Source organism: Suricata suricatta, chromosome 2, assembly GCF_006229205.1.
Source record: "Suricata suricatta isolate VVHF042 chromosome 2, meerkat_22Aug2017_6uvM2_HiC, whole genome shotgun sequence".
NCBI classification, from domain to species: domain Eukaryota; kingdom Metazoa; phylum Chordata; class Mammalia; order Carnivora; family Herpestidae; genus Suricata; species Suricata suricatta.
Genome location: NC_043701.1, coordinates 28,987,169 through 29,011,866, shown reverse-complemented (window position 1 = coordinate 29,011,866; position 24,698 = coordinate 28,987,169). Strand labels below are relative to the sequence as shown.

At 35.7% G+C, this 24,698-nt stretch overlaps 1 protein-coding gene across 1 annotated transcript in view; it reads left to right on the top strand.

The window, feature by feature from the left end:
• CPED1 (cadherin like and PC-esterase domain containing 1) overlaps positions 1–24,698 on the top strand; it is a 275,534-nt gene that overhangs the window by 125,905 nt on the left and 124,931 nt on the right. The window contains exons 10-15 of the mRNA XM_029918194.1: positions 61–165; positions 1,803–1,972; positions 6,331–6,401; positions 8,459–8,509; positions 13,245–13,428; positions 14,439–14,607. Coding sequence (XP_029774054.1) covers positions 61–165; positions 1,803–1,972; positions 6,331–6,401; positions 8,459–8,509; positions 13,245–13,428; positions 14,439–14,607 — 750 coding nt within the window. The remainder of the gene's footprint in view (positions 1–60; positions 166–1,802; positions 1,973–6,330; positions 6,402–8,458; positions 8,510–13,244; positions 13,429–14,438; positions 14,608–24,698) is intronic.

Below are 24,698 nucleotides of genomic sequence, written 5' to 3'. Positions count from 1 at the left end.
GCTAAACGTGGCTTGACTTTGTAAGAATTGCTTAAGATTTGTTCCCTTCCCCCATTACAGGGCGAAAACTATCAGAAGGAACCAAATCAATGCCTGTCTTTAGAGGAGATGCACTCAATTATGACTTTCATAAAGGAACTTGGGAGTCTGGGGCCATTCCAACTGGTAAAACAAAAGTGACATTTGATTCCTAATGATTACTGAGATTATAGTAGATCAGCCATAAGCTATTTGATTTTCACTTGGTGAAGATATTGCTTTAGGAACTAGAAATCTTTGTAGGGTTCTTTCTTTTTTTCAGAGATCTAAATATTAAAGTGAGCAGAATCCATATCCTTTAAGACTTTGCAAATAATATATGGCTTATTCAAGCTAAGAGGATATGAGATCAGTAGAGCTGCCAGTATGTGGCAGTTCTTAAGGGGAAAATGTCTACATTTTTCTAGAGAAGTTTTGCGTTTAGCTTTGGGACATTTATGTTTGACAAACATTTCTTTCTGCTCATTGTAGCCTTTTTGTTTGTGTGAAACCAAATTTTACTGAATATAACCACATCTTAGAAAGCAACCTAAATCTTAATTTGTTGCAACTCTATAGCAAACCTCAAAGAAAGAAAATGTAAGTAATTATGATAACCTTTACTGGTTTCACCTAAAATAATCAATGACATTTATTTTCTTTTCTAGGTATTTTCTTGGGTTCTGTCAATATTGGTCAATATCAAGGGCAATATTAATATAACTTAGTACATGTACCTGTGCATGTTCAGTACTTGCTTTGTTTCTAGTTCTGTCACTTATCAAGATAGACCACAACGGATTATTTTTCTACCTGACATTTGTTTATACAAAACATCTTTTTAAAACAGCATTTTTAAAAGCCCACTGATAATTTATTACTAATCTGTATGGATTGAATACTTATTTCTTACTTAAATACATATATTCGCATTCTACTTGTCTGAGCTATAACCAATTTACTAAGTTAATTAATAAATGTTTGGTACATGGTTTTATAATTTAGACTCACTTTATTTAAATATTTTCCAATTTTTCATTTAAATTCTAGTTAGTTAATATATAGTGCAATATTAGTTTCAGGAGTAGAATTTAATGATTCATTACTTACATGTAAAACTCACTGCTCATCATAATAGACTCATATTTTAGAGGGTTCAAAGTAAACTTTTGCCCCAAAGATAATTTAATTGATGGATTATTTTAATTAATTTAAACATATGCATATTACACTTGTGACAGTTGGATCAAAACTCTACAAAGATAAAGAGAAAAGTCTCATTCTTCAGGAATTCATAATTTAAGATATTGTGAATTTAGAGAACATTATTTGGCACAGACTGAGGTACTATTTCACAGGAGTAAGGGCAAACCCTAACTTCCTCTGAGTAGAAAGAGGATAACTAGATTTTTTCCCTCTGGTGTTAATATCTCTCACTCTGACAAAGTTCACTTGTAATCCTCATTCTTCCTACTGCCTGACTCAGTCTGTCATTCACCTGTCTCAGATCTTTAGGAAGGAGATGTCCATTTCCATTCAATGAAAATAGAAAAAAACCTCATCCTATTTAGAAATGTGATCAACAAAATTTGTTCCTTATAAAAAGTGACATTCACCTTGACAACTGCACAGAAAACTATATTATGATACTGACCAGTGGATTTTAAATAAATATTTGATTTTTATAAATAGCTAAATAAAATAAAAGTTTTATAGTAATGATACCTTTTAAGTTATTTTCCATAACTTAGTCTGATATTCTCATTTTGACTATTTATTCTCAGCTCTTCCCATCTACGGCTCCTGGGATTCAATCTTTGATGCATGAATTTTATGCTATGGCAGATCCTATAGGACAGCCTGGTTCTGTCCTGACTCAGTACTGGTCTCTTTTAAATGTATTTGAACAATTTCAGCTCCTGAATAAAAAGGCACAGCTACATCCACTGGAATGGTAAGACAGCCACAAATTTGAATTTTGCAATCCAAAAATTCTCTAAAGATTGATTTCAAAAGATTTTACCTGCATTAAAGAAAGCAACAAAAAGAAATGTGTCCAAAAATTTGTGCTCCGGAAAATAAGCTTCTTTAAAGCATTGAAACCATAACAATTCTAGTGGTCTTCAAACACTGTAATAAGAACATATCCAACAGTTTTTCAAACCGACAGGAATTGACTCTAAAGAGTAATGTTTAAAATTAAAAGCTTCAAGGGGCGCCTGGGTGGCTCAGTCGGTTAAGCCTCCGACTTCGGCTCAGGTCAGATCTCACCTTTGTGGGTTTGAGCCCCGCGTCAGGCTCTGTGCTGACAGCTAGCTCAGAGCCTGGAGCCTGCTTCCGGTTCTGTGTCTCCTTCTCTCTCTGCCCGTCCCCCTCTCATGTTCTGTCTCTCTCTGTATCAAAAATAAATTTAAAAATTTAAAAAAAAGAATTAAAAGCTTCAAGTTTGTTTCATTCTGTGATATATATCCTTGAATTACAGGAGTATCAGACAGAAGGGATTGGATGATTTTTCTCTTTTCTTTTCTTTTCTTTTCTTTTTTCTTTCCTTTCTGTTTCTTTTCTTTTCTTTCCTTTTCTTTTCTTAATGAACCATCAGTCAGCATAGAACCCAAGATGTTATGAGCATTTATTTAGGGAGTTTTTGAGGCATGCCTTTATTGTGGGCAGAATCTATCCAAATTTATAACTATGTCTGTCCCTGCCGGGAGAATAGAACTTTTCTTTTTTAGAAGGTTGAATCTCAGGGCACCTGGGTGACTTAGTCGGTTAAGTATCTGACTTCAGCTCAGGTTACAATCTCACAGTTGGGAGTTCAAGCCCTGTGTCAGGCTCTGCACTGTCCTCACAGAGCCTGGAGCCTGCTTTGAGTTCTGTGTCTCCCTTTCTCTCTCTCTCTCTCTCTGTTTCAAAAACAAATAAACATTTAAGAAATTATATCATGAAAAAAGAAGGTAGAATCTCAGAGGGAAACATTTGGCCTCTCCCTTCTACCTTCATTCTAATGAAAGGTAGTAACGAGCGGATGGGAGAAAGGACAGGCCAAGTGAATACATTAGCATCTCCTGTAGTTGTTGAAAACAGACAGTGCTTTACACACTGGTTAGGTCTGATTTTCTTTTGCATGATGGAATTCAGGGACTATTTGACTTTTCTACTGCCAGGAAAACAGAAGCAAACCTAAAACCTCCTAGGGAGATGAAAGACGAAATGGCCGGGCCGTAACCATTTATGTCTCTTGCAGTTACCCTCACGAAGGAATGGCTTCAGTTCTCCGTTTCCCTCTGCCTCAGGAGATCATGAAAGCAGGTCCATAAGAATTCTTTTTAATTAAAAAATATAAATAATCATATATTTGATAAATTCTTAGGACATTTCCCAGGATCAGAACTCACTTTAATTGTCACAACTTTGAAGTTGGCCTTATTTCCTCAATGCTCAGAAGTAGTAAGCCTGACAGAAGGTTTTATTTGTTTGTTTGAAAAGTGGATTTTAAACAATAGAGCTCAGTGCCTGTTTCTTTGCACTCACTCAAGAAATCCGAGTCTGTTTAATTTGTCATTATCAGTGGGGAAGAGCTGACTTGATTTAGGTACTGGTTTTCGCTTTGACTATACTCGCTTGAGAGATACAAACATTGGGCAGTTTGCTTCCCAGCAAGTTTTTCCCAAGCTCCACAGATAGTGTAAGGTTAAGTAAGGGGCTTATCTTAAATTAACCTTAACCTTAACCCTAACTGATTCCACTTAAATAAGGGAGTTTATTAGTGGTCAATGTTGAAAGTGATCAGTGTAGAAAGAGTCAGGACTTTTTTGAATCAGACAGACATGGATTCAAATATCTCAACCCTAGAGTTTATTAATTATAGCAGCTAAAGTTTTGAGTCCTCTGAGACTCAATCTCCACATCTATAAAATATGGATTATACTATCTACCACATATTATCTTACAAGAATTACATAATTCTTACCACATGGTGTCTAGTATGCTGCAGGCAAGTAGGTAATAAATATTGACTTTTCATATTTCTCTACCATCCAAAGGTCGCTTTAGAATCTACAGTGGGCAAAATGTTCTTCTTTCTTTTATAGGAAAAGAGCCAAGTTCTAAAGATTTATCTAAGTTAACACTGAGAAAATGAAACTTCAGATCTTTATCCAAAAGTGATTAGGTAAATCACTCTAAGAACATTTCAAGAAATAATACTCAATTCTAATTATCTTCAAATTGACTTGGGAGCATGCTGTAAATTATCATCCATGCTGTATTACAGTGGGGGTGCGTATTATACACATTTGCCAGAACCAGGCTGAGAAGGTGGGTCATTTGCTCAAGCCACAGAGCTAAGAGAAAGAGAGGCGAGATTAGGACCTGGCCTGGCATCTATGGTCCAGTGCTTTGTTCCAGTTCATCCTGCAGAAGGGAGGTCAGGTGTAGTCATTCATCATCGTCCTTACTTCACAACCGTCACCTCCAGCTTTTTCTACTTCTAGCCAATTATACATGCCTATGCTACCTATAGAGATTAATCAATCATGTTTCCTTTTCTTTTTAAGTTTATTTATTTATTTTGAAATAGAGAGAGTGTGGGTGTATACATGTGTGCCAGCAGGGGAGGGACAGAGAGGGGAAGAGAGAGAATTCCAAGCAGGTTCCATGCTATCAGTGCAGGGCTGATGTGGGGCTCGATCCCACAAACAGGGAGATCACGACCTGAGCGGAAATCAAGAGTTGGATGCTTAGCCAACTGAGCCACCCAGGCACCTCTTATGCTTCTTTTTAAATAAAGATCATTTGTTTTTAGCAACAAGGTGAGAAGAGATAAAGTCAGAAAAACAAGAGTCAGAAAAAGCGACAGTTATTTATGTCTGTACCCTGAGGCTTAGAATCCAGAAGTCCCAACTGAATTAGTATAAATCTGAACAAAATGAAAATTTTGTTTACTATCAATATTTGTGTACTATCTGATAATTTTTACTTTACGCGAAATAAAGTTGCACGTATACTTTGCTCTCATCATATGCTTTCCATGAAAAACACATTTTTAAAACAAATAATTTATTCACAAAATTGCACCAGGAATCACTGTAGGATGTCTAACATACAAAGCATCTCATTCCATTAAGATGGTAATTCAGTGTATGTGCATTTCAGGGTAGTATCTTTTATGAGCTTCACTTATCGGTTTTGTTTCCCATGAATTCAGAGCTTTTTTTTAATTTGGCCTGGCACCCAGTCAACCTCCAACTAAACATATCTAACCCCATGCTTGCTCTGTTTCTTCATTCCTTGGGAAGAAGGAAATATTTTAAAGTAAGTCCTAGACATTATTATTTTTCACCTCTAATTACTTCACTATATGTATAAAAGAAATAAAAAGCCTTTACAAAGTAAACTGCAATAAAATTACACATCTTCCGACATTCACAGTATTTTTAATTCCTTGATTCTTCATAATTTGCTGATGTTTATATTTTGAAGGAACTAAATATGTCTTCTTCATCTCTTATCTACCACAGTGCCCAGCACAATATCTGGGACAATAAATATTTATAAAACGTAATTTAACACAGAGCATTTGATTTCATTCTCATCCCTGTGAAGTAAGGCCAGGGCTGTTATCTTGTTCTGCTGAAAGAGAAAGGGAGAACCACAGCCCAGCCTAGGAAAGTCAAATCATCTTGCTCCGTAGTCTCCATCATCAGGACCAGCAATTTTTCTGTCTGCAGTTTAGATTATTTGGTCCCAAATTTGAGGATTTAAAGGTCAATCTGGCCAGGCATTTTTATACAACAGAAAAATGAGGCAAACACTCTAGATAGAACTAACCCTTACCATTAGGCGTAGTTAGTCAGTGTTTGAGGGTAGAAGATGCAGCAAGACGTTTACTACATCACATGCTTCTATTTCTTAGGTTATACATATGTTCTTCTGAGTCTATGTCTCCGGGTTCCAAAGCTTCTTGATTCAAGATTGTGGAATTTTATCCAAACAAATTTCAATAAGAATGTGTGTTCCCAAATTTACTTCTGTCAGCCCAGACTATCAGAGATTGCTCACTTTTGGACTGAAGAGTGACTTTTTGCCCTGGTTTTCTTCAAATGTCCTTCTGCTAATTGGAGATGATGAGATTTCCACCCACCTCACTTCAGAGGAGATTGCCAGTTCTGAGGAGTGAAATTCAGAAAGTGCTGTTTTGTGTTCATCAAAATATCTGTGCCCACACAGGAAAAAAAAATAGTGTGTTCAATGCAATTTCCATGAATTGTGTTCATTTCATTGATCCAGATTTGTTTGGCATTGCATTTGCAGGAATCCTTTCACAGAGGATGAGAACATTGAAAAACCACAAGTGCCATTTGATGCAATTGAGAACAAAAAAGGTAAAAAGATATAGTCTCACTTTTCCAACATGAAAATAAGTATTGCATGGCCCAAAAAATACATAAGAAAATGTTTCATTTCATTAGCAATCAAAAATGGAAGTTAAACAGGAAATACAATTTTTCTTCACACTTGAAAAGACTTTGCCTCTTAAAGATAATAGAGCTGGGAGAGTGCAGGGAAATAAGCATTCTCTTGCCACTTCCACTGGTTAAACTAGAGTAACCTCCCTTAAGGACCATGTCCCAACATGTAAGAAAATCCTTAGAAGTTATTCTTACATCATAGAAATTTCACTCCTAGATCTTCAATTTAAGTAAATAATTAAGAATGTACACAGAAGTTTAGTTATATAAATTATTAATAAATAAAAAATTAGAAACTTCTTTTTTACAATTACTTCGAAAATACTACAATAAATTACTTCTATTGTAATAACACTGGATTGGATAAATGAATTAAGTTATAGATTTCCAATGAAATATGATAAAGCCATTCTAATATTGCGGAAGAGTTATTTATGACATGACATGAAAGGTGTTTGTGGTATATCATTAAATGAAACAATTGGCTACAAGCAACATGGGCCTCTGGGAAACTTAATGGCAATTGTAATTTTCTCTCCTGGACTTATTTTCATGTTCTAATTTTTTCCTTCTAAAGAACATCTGAGCTTTTTGTCACACAAAAAGAAAATGTTTCTAATTTTAAGAAAAGGAGATAGAAAGAAGTACTACGTGTTTACAATGTTTTAGAAATCAAAATTTTCCTATTACGAATCGAGGTTTAATACAATACGGTGGTTCTCAGCGTGTGGCCCCTAGACCGGAAACATCAACATCACCTGGCAAACTTGGATCATTCATATCTACTGAATCAGAACCTTACCTCTCTGGTTATGAGACCCAGCACTCTGTGTTTTTAAAGTGTTTATTTATTTTGAGTGCTATTTTATTTTTTGAGAGAGAGAGAGAGAGAGAGACAGAGAGAGAGACAGAGAGAGAGAGAGAGAGAGAGAGAGAGAGAGAGAGAGACAATGCACGAGGAGGGGAGGGATAGAAAGAGAGGAAGATAGAGGATCCAAAGCAGGCTCCGTGCTGACAGCAGAAAACCTGATGCGGGGCTCTAACTTGCAAACCCTAAAATCAAGCCTGAGAATCAAGCCTGAGTTCAGGCGCTTAACCGATAGGCCACGCAGGTACCCTCAGCACCCTGTATTTATTTATTTTGTAATCTTTATTTTTTTTATTTTTTATTTTTTGCAATCTTTATTTTTGAGAGAGAGACAGAGTGCAAGCGGGGGAGGTACAGAGAGAGGGGGAGACACAGAATCCGAAGCAGGATCCAGGCTCTGAGCTGTCAGCACAGAAGCGGCGGCTGAACTCAAGAACTTCAAATTCATGACTGCACTGAGCCACCGAGCGCCCCATCAGCACTCTGTATTTTAAGAAGCCCTTCCGATGATTCGGAGGCATGCTAAAGTATGAGAAAGACTGATTCAACAGAATGAATTGGCAAGCCCAGGGAAGAACTGACGATAAACTGATACTCAGTCTTTCTGGTTCCCACCATTTTTTCTCTTTAAATGAGTGATTTAAGCGCTCTGATTATTTTTATTCATCCTTTTGTTCCATCAGTATTACTCCATTACTAAGGAGTTTTTTTATATAGAGATATTTGGTTTGATTCAGAAACTTAAGACTAAATGTCAGTGCAATCAACTGGATAGAATTTCTGTAATTCTAATGATTTGGGATATTAAAGTCACAAAATCAAAGAACTAGAAGGAATCTCAGGCAATGGATGACACTTAGACCATTCATTTTTCTCCCTTAATATTTTCTTATTTGAAACAATCATCCTTCTGAGATTTGAACCGAGTAACTTCTTTTGTTTTACGTAGCTTTCAGTTTAACTAAGAAGGGCTTTCTTATGTGACGGTAACAAGTAATAAAATACATGTTTTTACTGAATTGTGCTGTTTGAGATTAATGAGTATGTATTCTTTTTGTTTTGATTAATAGTTTTCATTTTAAATTAGCTTTTCTCTTTTTAGCTTCTGTTCTACAAATTATAAATGAAACCAAAGAAGTTCATTGCAGTAATGGTGAGTTCCAATTAAAGTGCTTCCATGGCATAATCAATAGGGAAGCACTGCCCTACTTTGAAGAAATCGTCATTTTATCGTATTTGGATACTCTTAGACTACATTAGTATTGCTGTACAATAAATAAATACATAATAATAAATAATGAAATATTAAGTAAATTTTTAGAAGTTTTTGAACAAGTTATCTCTCACTTTTGCATATGAAGAGCATTTTTAATTTTCTATTTTTGATCATGAAATGCTATGTTTATGTGTTTGTTTGAGGACCGTGGCTTTCAAACTCATTTTGAGGAGTCCTTAGGGTATTCAGGCTTTGCCTTGGAGACTGCTCACGTGGAAACACTCAGGCTTATCTGCTTTATAGATTGATTTTTAGGGCTCTCGCCACCCCACAGGGATTCCTTTTCTGCCAGATTGTTGACAGAATGGATAATACTTGAGTTGAATTTTCTTTATTACAGTTGAGAGTTTTTAAGCTGCTTTTCAATTTATTATCTTAAAATTCACAATCTTTTAAACCAAGGTATAATCAAGAAAAATAGCATATATATTATACTAATCCATTTCAAGGGTTATATAGATTTTAGAATGTAAAAATAATTTTGTTCACTCTGGTCAGTATTATTCCAGTGGCCTTGCAAATATATTGTGCTAGAGAATCTAACTGCTCTTTCCAAGATCATAGGGCTATCAAATGCCTGAACTGGATCATGAAGCTGGGTCTTCTAATTCTTTGTCTAAAGCTCATAAATTATCTTAATACTGTATAATAATATGATAGAATAATATGAGTTTCCTTAGCAGGCTTGCTTTTTGAATATATATATATATTGCTGTTTGAATATATATTGGATATATATTTCTGAATATACATATATATTTTTGAATATGTATATTTTGAATATATATATATTGAATATGTATATATATTTAGTGCTAAAACATGCACTCAGAAATTTTAGCTTTTGACAAATAAAAAATCAATTCCAGTAAAACAAAGTTGAAAAAATAAAAGTTATGGATTAAAGTTTATTATAAATAAAAGTCTTCCAATTTAATAAAATCTAATTTGTATCTTCTAGAATGCAGTTTAATTTATTCATTATGTTTTAACAGTATTATTAAAATTAGGGTGGGCTGAGAGGTTACATAATAGTGTGGCTTAATAGAATCAACAAATACATCCAATTAAAAAAATAGCATTTTAAATAAAGTATTGCTGATCAGGAAAAACGAACAGATATTACTTATGCTCTTCTCTCCCTGCATTTGCCATCCAATCTCTTGCTTCTAGAAAAATACATGCAACTCTTGGGAGACTGGTGGCTAAGCTATAGAGGGTAAACGACTAGGGAGAAAACCAGGAGCAAGATTTGAATGCACATTTGGGGTGGCTGAGTGGCTCAGTTGGTTAAGCTTCCAGCTTCAGCTCAGGTCATGATCTAAGGTTTATTGAGTCCGAGCCCTGCACTGGGCTCTGTCATCAGCTCGAAGCCACCTTTGAATCTTCTGTCTCCCCCTCCCCCACGCCCCTCAGGAAAGCCACTTCACTTCTTTGCTATACTATTTTATAATTTATAAAATGAAACAACTATATGGGGATAATCTCATTTTCTTCTCAGTTCCCAGGTCACATGCTCTAGAGGATGTGAACGTGTTAGATAAGCTCTTTAGCTTCGTTCATATTTTTATGTTGTTAAAACTAGTCCTACCGGGGGCTGCATAATTAATCTTCCTACTTTTATGGTATAATTTAAGATTTAAAAAATAACTTGATGATGCCTCCGAACAGGTGGGATCATCATTCAGAGTCTAGGCTGTTCTCATGTTTAGTATGAGTCATGAATGAGTTATGATTATCCTTCAAGAGGGCAATAAAACTCTGTGGTTAAAAGAATTCATTAAAAACAACCAAAACTTCAAACAGCTCTCCCAAATACTCTTGCCTAAGAGGTTAAGCAGGCTGCTACCACCGTAGCTCAGGCTGGATTCTCCGCGGATCTAGGTAAGCTGGCCTGAGGCGTGCTGGCACCGCGCTGGGAAGGACGCCAAGGAAACTCCAGGTGTATGTGGGCAGCAACACTGATGATTCAGGTGAAGATATGATCAAGATAAATCAGCTTTTAAGCAGGGTTTAGGATGGAGCCCTTCAGCCAGAGGTGGAGAGTTTCTGAAGAAACCAAAAACAAGCACTTGCTAGAATGTTGCTTCAGAGAATTGATTATACGTTGGGTCTCATGTAGGGCTGAGTTTCAGTGTTAAAATGGGCAAGGCACCTCCCCTCAATGGAAACTTTCACTATTAAGTGAAAGTGTGAACTGCAGGGAAATCAACTCTCAGTGACTGTTCTATAAAAATATGTCATCTTAAATTACAGTATATCTTCTGTGGTTACTATTTTGAAAAAGTAAATCTTCTACTTTGTGATTCATTTAGCTGGTTTTGAACATAAAAGTGTAATGATGGTGTTTATGTTCCCTTTCTACCTAGGAAATGGTCCTCTCAAAAGCGCATTTCATGTCTCTGGACTCCAGTGTGTTTAAAGTGATTTTAGGTTCACAGTCTCCATTTGAGTCAGATCTCATGACCAACAATAGCCTGTTTTTACTGTACTTAGCTCAGTGCCTTGAACAGAGAATGTGCTGGAAAATCTCTTTTAAATGAATGCATTATTAATAAGTGGTTGAACTCAAATAAAAACCTATGGTCCTTTCTAATAATATAATCTTGCCCTCATTTTTTTCCATTGGTTCCTCTTTTGTTATAAAAATTGCAGAAGTTGATATGATCATCCAAATTATAGATGCAATCTACCTATGGTTTTCAGCCAGATCAAATATTTGGTAACAAGTAAAATCAATCAAGTCAGTACTTTACCCAATTATTTAACCAAGTTGACTAGTTCTTTATTTTTTACTAAGATTCTTCCCTACAGTGAAATTGCAATATATCTATCGTATTATTGTTTGTTCCTAATTTGCACCTGAATAGATTTTTTTCTTTTAAAATCTGAGAAACCTCTAGAATGTGGGTCAGAAGTACAGAGAGATTTTCTTCAATTTTATTTTCCGTTTTCCTTCTTCTGAGTGCATGATGGGGGTTGTACTGAGACACGGCCCTCAGAACTGGAATAAGACATCCAGAAAGTTGGTGGTTTCCGCTGCCATAGATGTGGTGGTACATCCCCATGTCTGCCAAAGAAATATAAAAAAAATCGGCATTGTTACATCACAAAGTGCAGGACATAACAGGATGTAACCAGAGAGGAAGACAAGGAAGAGATTGTGAAATGCCTCGTCCGCTCTATTAGGAGCTTGGAATAGATTCTGGAGATAATGAGAAACCATTAAAGAATTGAAGCTGACACAGACCTGAGTGTAGAAAAATCACGGTGATAGAGGAAGAGACACAGTTAATAAGATAACCTACTTGCTTTAAGTTCAGTGTATAGCTTCCTGAAGCAAATTCCGTATTTCTTTTTTTGTTGTTACACATCATTGAACATCTTATTTAAAAGGCAAAAGTGGGGCACCTGGGTGGCTCAGTCGGTTAAGCATCCGGCTTCAGCTCAGGTCATGCTCTCACAGTTTGTAGGTTCGAGCCCCGCGTCAGGCTCTGTGATGACAGCTAGCTCGGAGCCTGGAGCCTGCTCCAGATTCTGTGTCTCCCTTTCTCCCTGACCCTCCCCTGCTTGCACTGTCTCTCTCTGTCTCTCAAAAATAAATAAAAAACATTTAAAAGTTTTTTAAAGGCAAAAGTAAGACAGTTTCATTTTACTGATTTCTATAAAATTTCTCATTTCCTGGAATCTTGTCAACTATTGAAAAATATTTATGGAACAAAGTACTTATTGATATTTCTTTGAAAACCACTTGCTGAGCTTCTTTTGAGTAATTTATTTATCCCAAATATAAATTTATCCCAAATTTATTTATCCCACAATATAATTTAGCAGTGGTTGGTATGTGTGCTTACAAATATATTTTTCATTTACTCATCAAGATACTTTTGTAAAAATTGGGCTACCTCATGGAAATGTATTTTTAAAATGGCTTAGAATCAGTGGTTTGAAGTAATGTGCTCGGTTCTGTGACAAGATTGAAGAGAGTATGTCACTTCCTCGTCATACTGTAGGGTACTTCCTTACGCTGAGGTGACCTGAGTGGGGAATGGGGGGGTCTCAGGATGTCCTGCTGATATCTTTGTATTTGAATGTTTAGTATAATGTTGGATTTCACATTCTTCACTCCACCGTGCTGCCTGGAAGCTACCATATCAATTCAATGGCAGTTTAATGACTCTTCCTATTAAGAAATTGTCCTCTTCCCCTGCCGATGCCCTTCTGTTACCGCTTCACAGAGTCATCATCCCCATTCACCAGTGGCTTGATATATGCAGTAAATGTCATGAAAATGTTATCAATCCACTGATGAGACATTTTCGCACCTTCTCTCGGCCTTTCAACTTTTAAGGGCTGAGCAAAAACTATCATCTGTCTACTGCCAACTAAAGTCAACAGCTGTTGTACAAGGCAAATTCTACAGAACCTGACAATCAGGAAATCCAGCTGAAGCCACAAAGCAAATATGACCAGAGTGCCAAGTGGAAAATCAACAGTGATCACTAAGTGAACATTTAAGGCTGTTCAAATGACTTTTTAAAAAAGCCACCGTAATCATATATGATTTTTCAAAATTTATGCGTTTCACAGTTGTCTTTTTTTTTTTTAACAGATGACACACAATGTTATATCAAACAGATTCTCACACATCCACATTTGGAACTGAATCCTGAATTTAATCCGGAGATCAAAGATTATTACTCTGAAGTCCCGTTTGACGTGGTAACAGTGACAATCGGAGCAGAGACTTCTAAGTGTCAGTGCAAGGTGTACCTGCACGATCGAGCAGGAACAAGGTACGGGGAAGTTGACCAGGGCTGAGTGGAGACGTAATAATGGGAAGCAGATATTTGAAGCAATCTTTGAAGTTTTAGAAAATCTGAAGCATACGATCAGTTGGAGAGTTCACCAGGGTGTGAAATCCTTTCACCTTTCAGGTGTTACGTGGTTAAGAAGAACACATTACTGCTCTCCTGATCTGTTAGCAGTATTTGTATCTTATGTAACAATGTTGCACAAGAGAGGATCTCGCGATTTGAAATATGAAAGAAACTCATTAAGGGAAGCTTCCTTCTACCCTAACCCAACTCTTCAATATTTTGAATATACAGGGACTGTATAAACATTTTCATGACAATTTATGAGCCTACTAACACTAATTTCCCTAGTCTTATGGAATTTTTTTCTATCAACTCTTGAGAATCACCTACCCTTTTGTTTAGGATTTTGAACAACATATTACATGCCATGTTCAAGACAAGGAAGATACTCATGTTCCCATGCTGTAGGGAAAGAAATAGACTTGTTATCCTGGGAGCTAAGAGAGTCTAGTAGAAGGAAAAGTGGATTCAAGTCAGACCAACCTGGGTTCCAGCTCTGACTCTTGCATGGGACTTTGGTCATAGAGTTGTTCTGAGTATTAAATGAGGTAATGTATGACCCAGAGAAGTGGTTAATAAATATTAGTTTCCTTCCCTGTAATTGATAGAGGACCTGAATTGCTTTGCAAGAGATACAGTAAGACTATCAATTACTACTTCTCCAGAAGGACCTACAGTGAGGGTATATGGTATGAGGAGATGTGGTAGGTTATACCTAGAATCCAAACAAAAGGAAGAAACAGAGGAAAGTACTTTGGCATACCAAAGTACTATGAAACATAATTAAAACTTTTTTTCATATTTTAAGTTTCTCATGAAGTTGTATAGACCTTATCTACTTGTGTATGCAAATTAGGCATTTAATGAATATTGATATATAAATCCATTTGGGCTGAATAAATGTTACTCTCTCTGTCTTTCTCCAGCTTTGCCAACTACCCTTTGGGTTTGGGAATGAACCAAATCTCAATGTTTGTGGCAGATGAGTCTCCAGCACAGGGTGAGACCCTGATCACGTACAAACTCACCATCTACAGAGAGGATCGTCCAAGTCTGCCCTTGTTTGAGGACTTCTCAGCATGCGGTTTTGTGCAGGTAAGTGAATTCGACATTTGTACTTGGGTTGAAATGGGAGTGATCTGTTAATCCAGGTGCAAAAGGCCAAGTGAAAATTGTCAGGAAAAAATGTATGCTTTCAAATCCAAACCGGTCTCATTTCAAAAGAGAAAGGGCCCCAGCCAGGTATTTAACATACCTTGTTGGGAGTGGTTTTCTTTTTAGTGTAGTGTCTACTCCCTGCACGTACTGCTCAGTGGTCTCATTGTGGTTAATAAAGAAAAAAAATGTCTGAGTACTCACACTTAGTTATAAATTGACTTTGCATTTCCATTTTAAATTGTGCTGTGTTTCTTGGATTTGTATCTGAATCTACTCTGAAACTTTAAACTATATTCAGTGGAGTTTATTTCAAAGAATTAGAGGAAAATTTGTGAAGCTGTTTTATGGAAGATGTACCAGATGAATGAAATTAAATTTGCTTGGGCATATATATTTTCCCTCCACTTATTGTTTCTTAATCATTCCTAAAGGCCGTAGTTTCTCTTGTGAGCAACACATACCATTTTGTAGCCCTGTTGATCTTGGAAGGTGACTGTTATCCAGACACTTTGTCTATTTTGGTGGTTCTTTCCTGTTTCTTCCTTTCGTTAGGATTCTAGGTATAACCTACCACATTTTTTCACATCATATACCCTCACTGTAGGTCCTTCTGGAGAAGAAGTAATTGATACTCTTATCATATCTCCTAACTCACTTATGAAGTATAATTGCAAATATGCCATGTCTCAGTGACTGGCAGCCTGTTGGGATCACTGAAGCACAGAGGCTTAATAAATGAGAGAAGTAGCTCATCAAGACTCAGTGAGTAGGATGAACATCATGTTTCCTTAAATGTAGTGGCCAGATAAGTATTCTCTCCCCCTCTCCCCATGTCTTTGTCTACCCATTCTTCCACTCATCTGGCCTGATCACTCGTCCTCAGACATGCTTCCAATCTAGATGGTGAGTTACATATATAACCAGGTGGTATCCAAATATATAAAAAATTTAATTAACTATGAACTTAAGATTTGTGCAATGTATTGAATATAACATATATATAAGTGTATTATGCTATACATAAATTATGTATGCTGAATATAAGGTACACTTCAGTAAGAGAAAAGCATTAGTGGGGAAGAATGTATTATCTTCCAAGACATGCCTCTCTTCTCAAATATTATATTCATCAAAAATAAGTGAGTTACTAGGCAGTTACCTTAGACAATGGATTATATTAGGAATTTGTTACTATGATATGAAGAAAAATATTAGAAAATTCCTGTGGAATGTATCCTATAGATGATTGCAGAAAAGTATTTCAGTCATTTATAAGAATCCTTTCCAGAAGGTTTTAATTTAAAGTTTATGTGTGGTCCCATAGCAGTACTATATTTTATAACATGGAAAAGTGTCTAATAAGCACTAGTATTTTTTAGCCTTCTTTTTACAAACTGTCAAATGACTGAAGAGATAATGAATGAATAATAAGGATTGATTTGGACACTTAATGAGGCATGTGTGGCCTCAGGAACTTGGGCAAGTCAAGAGCAGAGGTTGGGTTTTCTCGCCCTAGGCTCCAGTGATAGTTCTAATCCAGAGAACTTTCCCTTTTTTCTCCTCTTCAGCTTTCACTGCTAGCTGACTCCATGATGATATTCAGAATACTAAGAGTAAGGGATACAATTTCTGAACTCCTGCTAATTCTCAACTATTCCAGAGTTTTCACATTAATAGATAACAGATGTACACAAGACTCATGAACCTTTGTTCTTCTACAATGTTCTTTTTCTTTTCTGTCAAGAACCATAGTGCCATCTCTATGTTCTTATGTTGAAGTCTAGAGTCCAAACTATTGCATATTAAATGGTAGGCCATTGTATTTGATTCCTAATGCTTATAGGTAGCAAATGAAGGGAAATGAACTGAACCTTAATTATATTTTATTTGTTGGTTAAGGGAAAAATAACACTTCTTCTTTATATTTCAAATTAGATTTTGTCCAGTGGATGCCATTATTAAGTTTTAAGCAAGCATTAAAGGTGATCTACCTTAAAATGGCCAAAAAAGTTGGTTAATCAAGTCTCCTAATTTCCCCTTCTAACACTCATATCTTCTGGATATCAACTATTAATTTTAGCTTTTCATTGAAAGACTAATTGTGAGAAAGCAAATATAAGGCATACCAGTCAATTAAAAAATCAATTACTTTGACATTTTGATGAATAATAAGATAACGTAATAAATTTGTTAATAGGCATTGTATATCATTTATATGATCAAATACTGTTAAATACCTGCTTGGCCATAATTAACTGCTTGAGTTTAGTGTCCTTTTCTAATTATATTGCCCGTTGGAATTTGTATATGGTTGCCATAGAGGCAACTCGTAGTTTAGTTATTACCAGCGAAGGAGAAAGGGCTAATTTGCATGACTGATAGAAAACAGCTAGATTTGGACTGAAGTTTTCCAACCTCAGCATTATCAACATTGGAGCTGCATATTTTTTTTGTTTTGGGGAGCTATCTTGAGCATTGTAGAGTGTTTAGCGGAGTCCTTGGCCTCTATCCAGTACATTTCAGAAGCATACCCTCCCTAAGCTGTGACAACCAAAAATGTTGTCAGACATTGCCAAATGTCCCCTGGGTGTCAAAATTGACCCCACTTGAGAACCACTGATATATACCAATAACAGGCCTACTTTTCTACCTTCCACTTATAAATCTACTAAATCTGTAGTGGATTAACTCAATGTATGAATAGATTAGAGGTAATCCTTCAATGTTGAATGTTGAAGAATCACTCTTATCTTTGTATTTTTATCCTTGTATTTTTAATCATTTCTGTAGTCGGTAATACTGTGACAGCTCTTTATTCTTCTCACTAATTTGCCATCTTTTCTGTCTAATGTGATTATAATCAGAAATATGCATTCAATTACAGAAAACATGATTCTTAATGAAACATAAAAAAGTCATATAACATACCTAGACTGTTATTTCATTTTGATTTACCCATAAATAGCATAATGTTTTGCTGTTAGGAAGAAGGATTTAGAAAGTAATAAACTGTTATTATGGCTGGAATATGTCATGCTTTGGAATTAATAAAATATATTTATGTTCTAAGGAAATTAAAACACATATGGGGAAATATTTCTTTTAATATCTCTTTCCAAATCAAAAATTTTTGACATGGATAACAATATAACATCCATAGAAACTGATTTGTATAAATGATCTATGGTCTCATATACATTTTGTCCCCAAAGTGCTGTGCCAGAATATAGCCATAAATAAAATCTACAGGAAGGTCATATCACAAAAGCATAGGAGACTACATTTCAGGGATCCATTTGTTAGAAATAGCTTTCATTTCAAAATAAATTACAGTTAATAAAGGGAAAATACCAAGGAGAGAAAAAATGTCAGCTTTTGAAAAGTATCTGTCCAGTATTTAGCTATTGATTTAAAACTGGCATTTGCTGCCTCACTGAAAAAATTAATTAATGATCTATATGCTGAGCTAATAGATGATGTGTAAATGACTCCAGTTATAGCATTTGGAAATACTTTATAATTTTCCCATTTATTTTTGTACTTTTTCTCATCACAAAGGTTACAAAACAACTCAGGTGATAATCGTCTAATAGTTCAGCAAATACTCATAATAAAAGAATAGAAGAGCATTTGTCAATGACTACTTAAAATGCCTTTGTTCATTTCCAAAGTTGTAATGTCTATAATATATTCATTTTAGTGGCTTTTTTTTTCGAAGGCATAAAAATAGTATTTTTTTTTTCATGGTGGAACCACAGTACCTTTATTTTTTTCTATCTTTTTTTTAAATAGTTTATTGTCAAATTGGTTTCCATTAGTGACTTTGAGTCACCTTGCCTACTCCAGTACACCAGCAAAATGTGATTTAGCTTTTCAGCAATAGAGCCTGTGTTGTATGAAGGGTCTCTGTACTAGCAACTATTTAATAACTTTTCTGCTCTGGTCTTTGTTCTTACAAATATGTCATGTATTGTGGGAGATACAATAGCAGCAGAGGTAAGAAAAATGCAACACTTATAGAACTTTTATTATATGCCAGACATGATACTAAACACGTTACCTTTTTATATTATTTAATGTTCTCCACAACCTTAAATTCAGGTGACAACTGCCCCAGCCTTTAACATATGTCCTTAGTAGCAAATGCGATGTTTGAATGCAGGTCTGACAGACTTCAAACTGGTTCCCTTAATCATTACTCTGGACTGTGGAATCCGAAACTCTTATTATGCTTATAATCTAATTAATCTATTTAGGAAACTCATTCAGCCAGAATATAATCTGTTAAAATTTAGTTAGCTAAAATTTGTATTCATGGTCACGTACAATGATAATTTTTATGATGTTCTAGAATCACTGCATAATTCTGAGGTCTTCATAATCTCTATTTTGATGAGAAGTGTTATGGAATCATCACCTTCCCTTCCATAGTGTGTCTATTAGGAAGGTTTTAGAGCTAACATCTAACATTTTACCAGACACCATATGTATCCTGCAATCTGACTATCTTTCTTGGTCCCAATATTTAAATCAGATCTCATATTTTACATAATGGAATTAGTCAAACTACTATTATTACTACTAATTGTTAAAATGTTTTCCAATGCACAGGCTTTTTAAAAATATATATTATTGTTGATTACACATTAGAGAAATTAACAGTTAATCATTCTTTACTCACTACTTTATTGTTTCTATTAAAAACATTCACAATGTATTTTTTCAAAACTTAAAAAAAAAACCTTTGTCCACATAAACTTTATCATAGTGAGAAGAATGCATTGTTGAGCTGACGATTTGACAACACTTCAATGATGCATTCATCAGTGTCAAAGGACCTCACTTTCATACTCTTATTTAATCCTCACACAAACAGATAAGATTCTATGGGCAATTTTTATTATCTACTTCACCCCACTCCTTTCTAAGAGAAAATTAAATCATAGACTATTTTATAGTCATTTATAAATTAATGTATTTATTTCTATATTCATTAATTTACATATTCATGCATAATTTTAAGGGTTTTCTATTTTGGCGATATGTCTCAAAGGTATTAAGAGCAGACCCTTCAAGGTCAGTTTCCACCTTCAATGATTTGTTATGGTGTCAGTATCTCTCTGCCTTTAATGAGTGAGAATTAATAGGTTCCTGAATCTGTGAATAAATACTGCATTTAGTACTCCATATATAGAAGAGAATGTCTTTATTGTAAATGAAAGTCCATTTTCTCTGTTGAAATTATTTTATGAGAGCAAATTTTGCATCTTAGCACATTATGTCAGACCATCTTCCTAACCTAATGGCTAAAAGCCATAGGAACACCTGGCTGGCTCAGTTAGTAGAGCATGTGACTCTTGATTTCAGGGTCATGAGTTCAACCCTTGTATTGAGCATAGAGCCCACTTTAAAACAATCAAAGTTAAAAGCCATGGACTCCAAGGTTCATGCCTGTAATTGCTGTCAGGAAAGCCTGGGTTACAGTCCCGTCTCTGCTTCTAACTAGCCTAATTTGCTAGGCATATAAGCAATGCAAGGCATATAAGCTCTCTAAACCTCAGTTTTTTAATTTTTAAGAATAAAATTAGTAATGGAACGTATCTTATAGAATAATTCCAAGTACTCAACTATATAATAAATGCAAAGTTTTATTACAAGCCTTGGCCATGATTAAGTACTCGTCAGTACTGAATTAGCATCTTCATCATGATCATGACCATCATCATGATCATCATCACCATCATTATCATGGAAACTCTTTTTGTTCAGATGCACCTCTAGGACTTACCTGCAGGTGTATAGAGAAGGAGAAGAAGAAGAAAGAAAGACAGAGCACACCAAAAAAAATAGGGGCCAATAATAGCGAGTATGCTGGAATTTTAAAGGAATCTGAACAGGAAGAACTGGTTGGGGAGCAGAAAGGTAAATGAGAGACCTGAGCTGATCCGCATGGTTGCATTGCAGACGTGCATGAGTCCTAGGCACCTTTGCCTTTGTGGACTCTTTCTTTCATGAAAAAATACTTGAAATTATACTTTTCAACTGTGTTGCTACAATATATACGTATTTATATATATCTATTTATGCATATACTCACATGCATACACACACACACACACACACACACACACACACACACACACACATTGAAGAGTAGTTTTTTCTCCTAATTAGAAAAGAAATTAAAATATTTTCTTGGGCTCCTAAAACTAGTACTTTGTGCTGCTGGCGTGGTTCCCATTACGGATAACAGAGAAGTCGGTCCCCTTCTCCTACCTCACTCTAGAGGATGTACAGCGGAGACATCCACAGCATTGTCAGTGACTCGAGATGTAGGCATTCTTTCAAGTCTTGTCAAGTGCTCTTGACTTAAACTTAGCCCTTTGCAGGTATTTTAGGTTCTGTGTGCAGGGACCAATCACAGCTTTACCAGTGTTCTTCAAGAGCCTATGTAGCAGCAAGCGGAGTGAAATGTTACATCCATGAGAATTTCGCACATCCAGACATTCTGATTGCAGTAATACCCTCAGCGACCAATAAACATTCACATATATCCTAGGCTTGGGAGTTTTTATTTAGTATTCAGCTTCCTTAAAAAGCAAGTGAAGACGGAGAGGGCTGTGTTCTTAAGTTCATGATCTGTTTTAGTGTTTCTATAAATTATCTTTCTGAGTTAGTGAAAAAGAGCTATGTTAAACACTCACCTCATGAGTTAATGTAACTCATGGTCAGATAAACTACCATTTAAATAAAAACTTTTGCTCAGCACATCTGTTCTCCATGTTTCACCAAGTCACATCTGCTTCCTTTACAAGAAGAAACAAACTTCTACCATCATTAGTGCAGCCACACCAATACAGTATGGAAGAGAATGGGATCTTCTTGGCTTCAGCATCCAGAAGTTTCTCTGAGTACAATCTCCTGCTATATACGTACACTCAGTTTTGTTTGAAGTTAACGAATTAGCCTTCTGCTTTCTAAACTTCACAGGGAAACAGAAAAGAACCCTGGCAGGTCTTTAAATAAAATATTCTGTTAGAGTAACCAGATTTCAAATGTGACATTTGAAACTTTGAAGGAAGCTGTGGCTAAAAAGGAAGCAGATAAATGCAGTTTCCTTTTGGATAACTCTGATTCCTCATACCCATTTCTTTGTGGGCTTTCATTGCTCCAAAGGGACCCTCAAGTTTTTATCTCTGTTTTTTCATTTCTTCCCCATTTCTCAAGTCTGAACTAACTCTAGCAAACGACACAGCAGGGTAGTGAGGATGGCGGCAAGATTTGGGAGAGAGCTTAGGTGCTGGATTAGGCATTTAATAAGTTCTCTCCCTACCAAACCAAGCTTAGACATTACTTATCTTTTAAAACAAAACACGTTTTCGGCCCCACCAACAACAGAGCCTGGCTCTGTATGAGACAGCTTAAGGGCACCTGAGTGACTCAGTTGGCTAAGTGTCCGACTCTTGATTTTGGCTTAGGTCATGATCTCGGGGTCATTGTGGGATGGAGTCCAGCCTTGGGCTCCATGCTAGGCATGGATCCTGCTTGAGATTCTCTTTGTCCATCTTCCTCTGCCTCTCTTTCTCCATCTCTCTCTTTATAAAAAAAAAAAAAAGACAAGTTGAAATAAATGAGTCCCCTGGGCCCATGGTCTTTATTTCACCTTTTGGAGGAAACAAGATGCACTTGTGAATATCTGATGAAAATCTTAACCATTTGTTCCAAACAATCACACACAAGCATATACAATGCTGTATACAATTTAAAACTTAGGAGAAACGCTGAGTAAAAATGTCTTATCCTCGTAGCTCGCAATCCAATGCCAAATATCACTAGCCACAACAGGCAGAATAAGGATAGTTTCTTGCATAAATATACATGATTAAACTTCAATTTATTGAACACCTACCTGTCCTAGAAACTCTTTTAACTATTTATATATACATATATATATGTGTGTGTGTGTGTGTGTGTGTGTGTATATATATATATAATTTCATTTGCTGTTTTAGTGATAAAAAATTAAGATCTGTATAACAATTTACCATTTTGGAATTCTGTGTGGTTTTGCAAGGATCTCTACTAGCACAGAGAATCAGCAATTATTATGGTTCTCAACCCAAAATGCAATCAAATTGAATATTGTCTTGGAAATAAACATCTGTGAGGAGCTACTTAGACATTGTTTTCTTCTCACAGAAAGTGGTTATAAGTTGTAGGTAATGGTGGTCTTGGAAACACAGGGAAAATTAAAACTACATCATTTGGACTCTTTATACTGTCCTCATTAGTGAGAGCCATTGATGTGCTTTCTCTCATCAAGCTATAATAAATTATTTTTTATTCAAAGAAAGGTTGGCCCAATAGCTTAATTAGGTAATGCAAACAAACTTTCCACATGCATCTGACCAACTGTAACATTTCCTTCAAAAGTGTGTGTTGTAGGAACAAGAGTGAGGGATAGGGTATTCCATGCAGACAATTTCATCGATTGCAGAACTACAAGTTGGTTTGACATAGGTTCCCTGAAGGCAGAATTAGGGCACTCTACTGCCTGACATATTTAATTTCTTTGGAAAATGATGCTCATTTGTCTTTTTTTTCTTTTTCATCCACATCCTTTTTTTAGGCAGGACTAATGAGTTTAAAACATTGAACATGACCTCATTCTTCAAAGCAGACCAGGTCTCTCCACCCCAGTGGTCCCCCCCATCTCTTTAGGATCTCATTCTTCAACAATGTGGGGCAGACTCTCACTGACATTCCTGGGCTTTTGCCCCATCCAACCACCCCCTCGCCTGACCTGAATGCTTGAGAATTATTTTTCCAGACCTCATAGGTTATTTTAAAGTTAAATTACTGATAAAGTTAAAAGACCCAGATTTCAAAGGTTTATGAAACACCAAGGAAGGGAAAATTTTTCTTTAAAGTAGAAAGCCTCTCTTAAATACTCAGATCAAAATATTATTCATCCTGTCTGAATGTGAGTCACAGCTCACCACTTATGTGTTGGAGAAGTTGGGCCAGTTTCCCATCCATCAGATAGAGATATAATACTACTGATCCCATCGAGTGGTTTTTAAGGAAAAATGGAGTTAATATAGTGAGAATTTGGAATAGTGCCTGCGCTACAGACAGAGCTCAGTATACAAGTTTGCAAAACATAAATAGACAAATAAAATGTCTTCAGGTTGATACAAGAGGAAACTTTAAAATAGGCTTTTATTTTTAAAAAAGTGAGTAATTCAGTAAACTGAATTGGAGACTTTTAATTTGCTTTCATTTAAGGTTAGATTTAATGAGATCTAAAAACATGAAGAGCTTTGCAGAACAACCGCCTATGCTAAATTATAAAATATTTTTTTTGGTAAATGTAATAAAGTAAAACTTCCAGAATTAAATGTAAAATTTGTCCTGTGTTTTAATTTTGATAGTGGCATAACTAATTTTGTATGTCATCATATTAACAGTCACATAGAGAGACTGAGAATTAGAGAATTATTTAACAAAAAGAGAAGAAGTGTTTTTTTGCCAAACATTGAGACATCCTTCACAAATGTTATCTGGTGGGTCACTTTAAAGGTATGGAGATCAGTGTTCCCTGTGCAGTTTTTATAAATGAACAGCAAAGGACCAAGATGTACGAAACCAAAGTGCCATCAGACAGAAGGTGTAACCATAATGTAATTTAAGTTTTTGGTATGTATAATCTCTTTTTTAAAAAACACTATCACTTTTAAAAGCCATCACTTCAAATGGCAATAAATGTATTCACACCTGATAATGATCTAAATGAGAAAATATGTCCAATTGTGAAAATTCACATCATAATTTCAACCCAAACTACGAAACTCTCCCTGACTTGTTTAAAATCAGAATTAGCCTTTCCCAAAGACTAATACATCTTCACAGATTAGAGATTTGTCGCTTCTGAGAATATTTAAAATTCATAGTATCCAACATTTTTTTAGTCCTTACTGTGTGCCAGGTCCTATTCTACGTGCTATACATTCATTAACTCAGTTCTC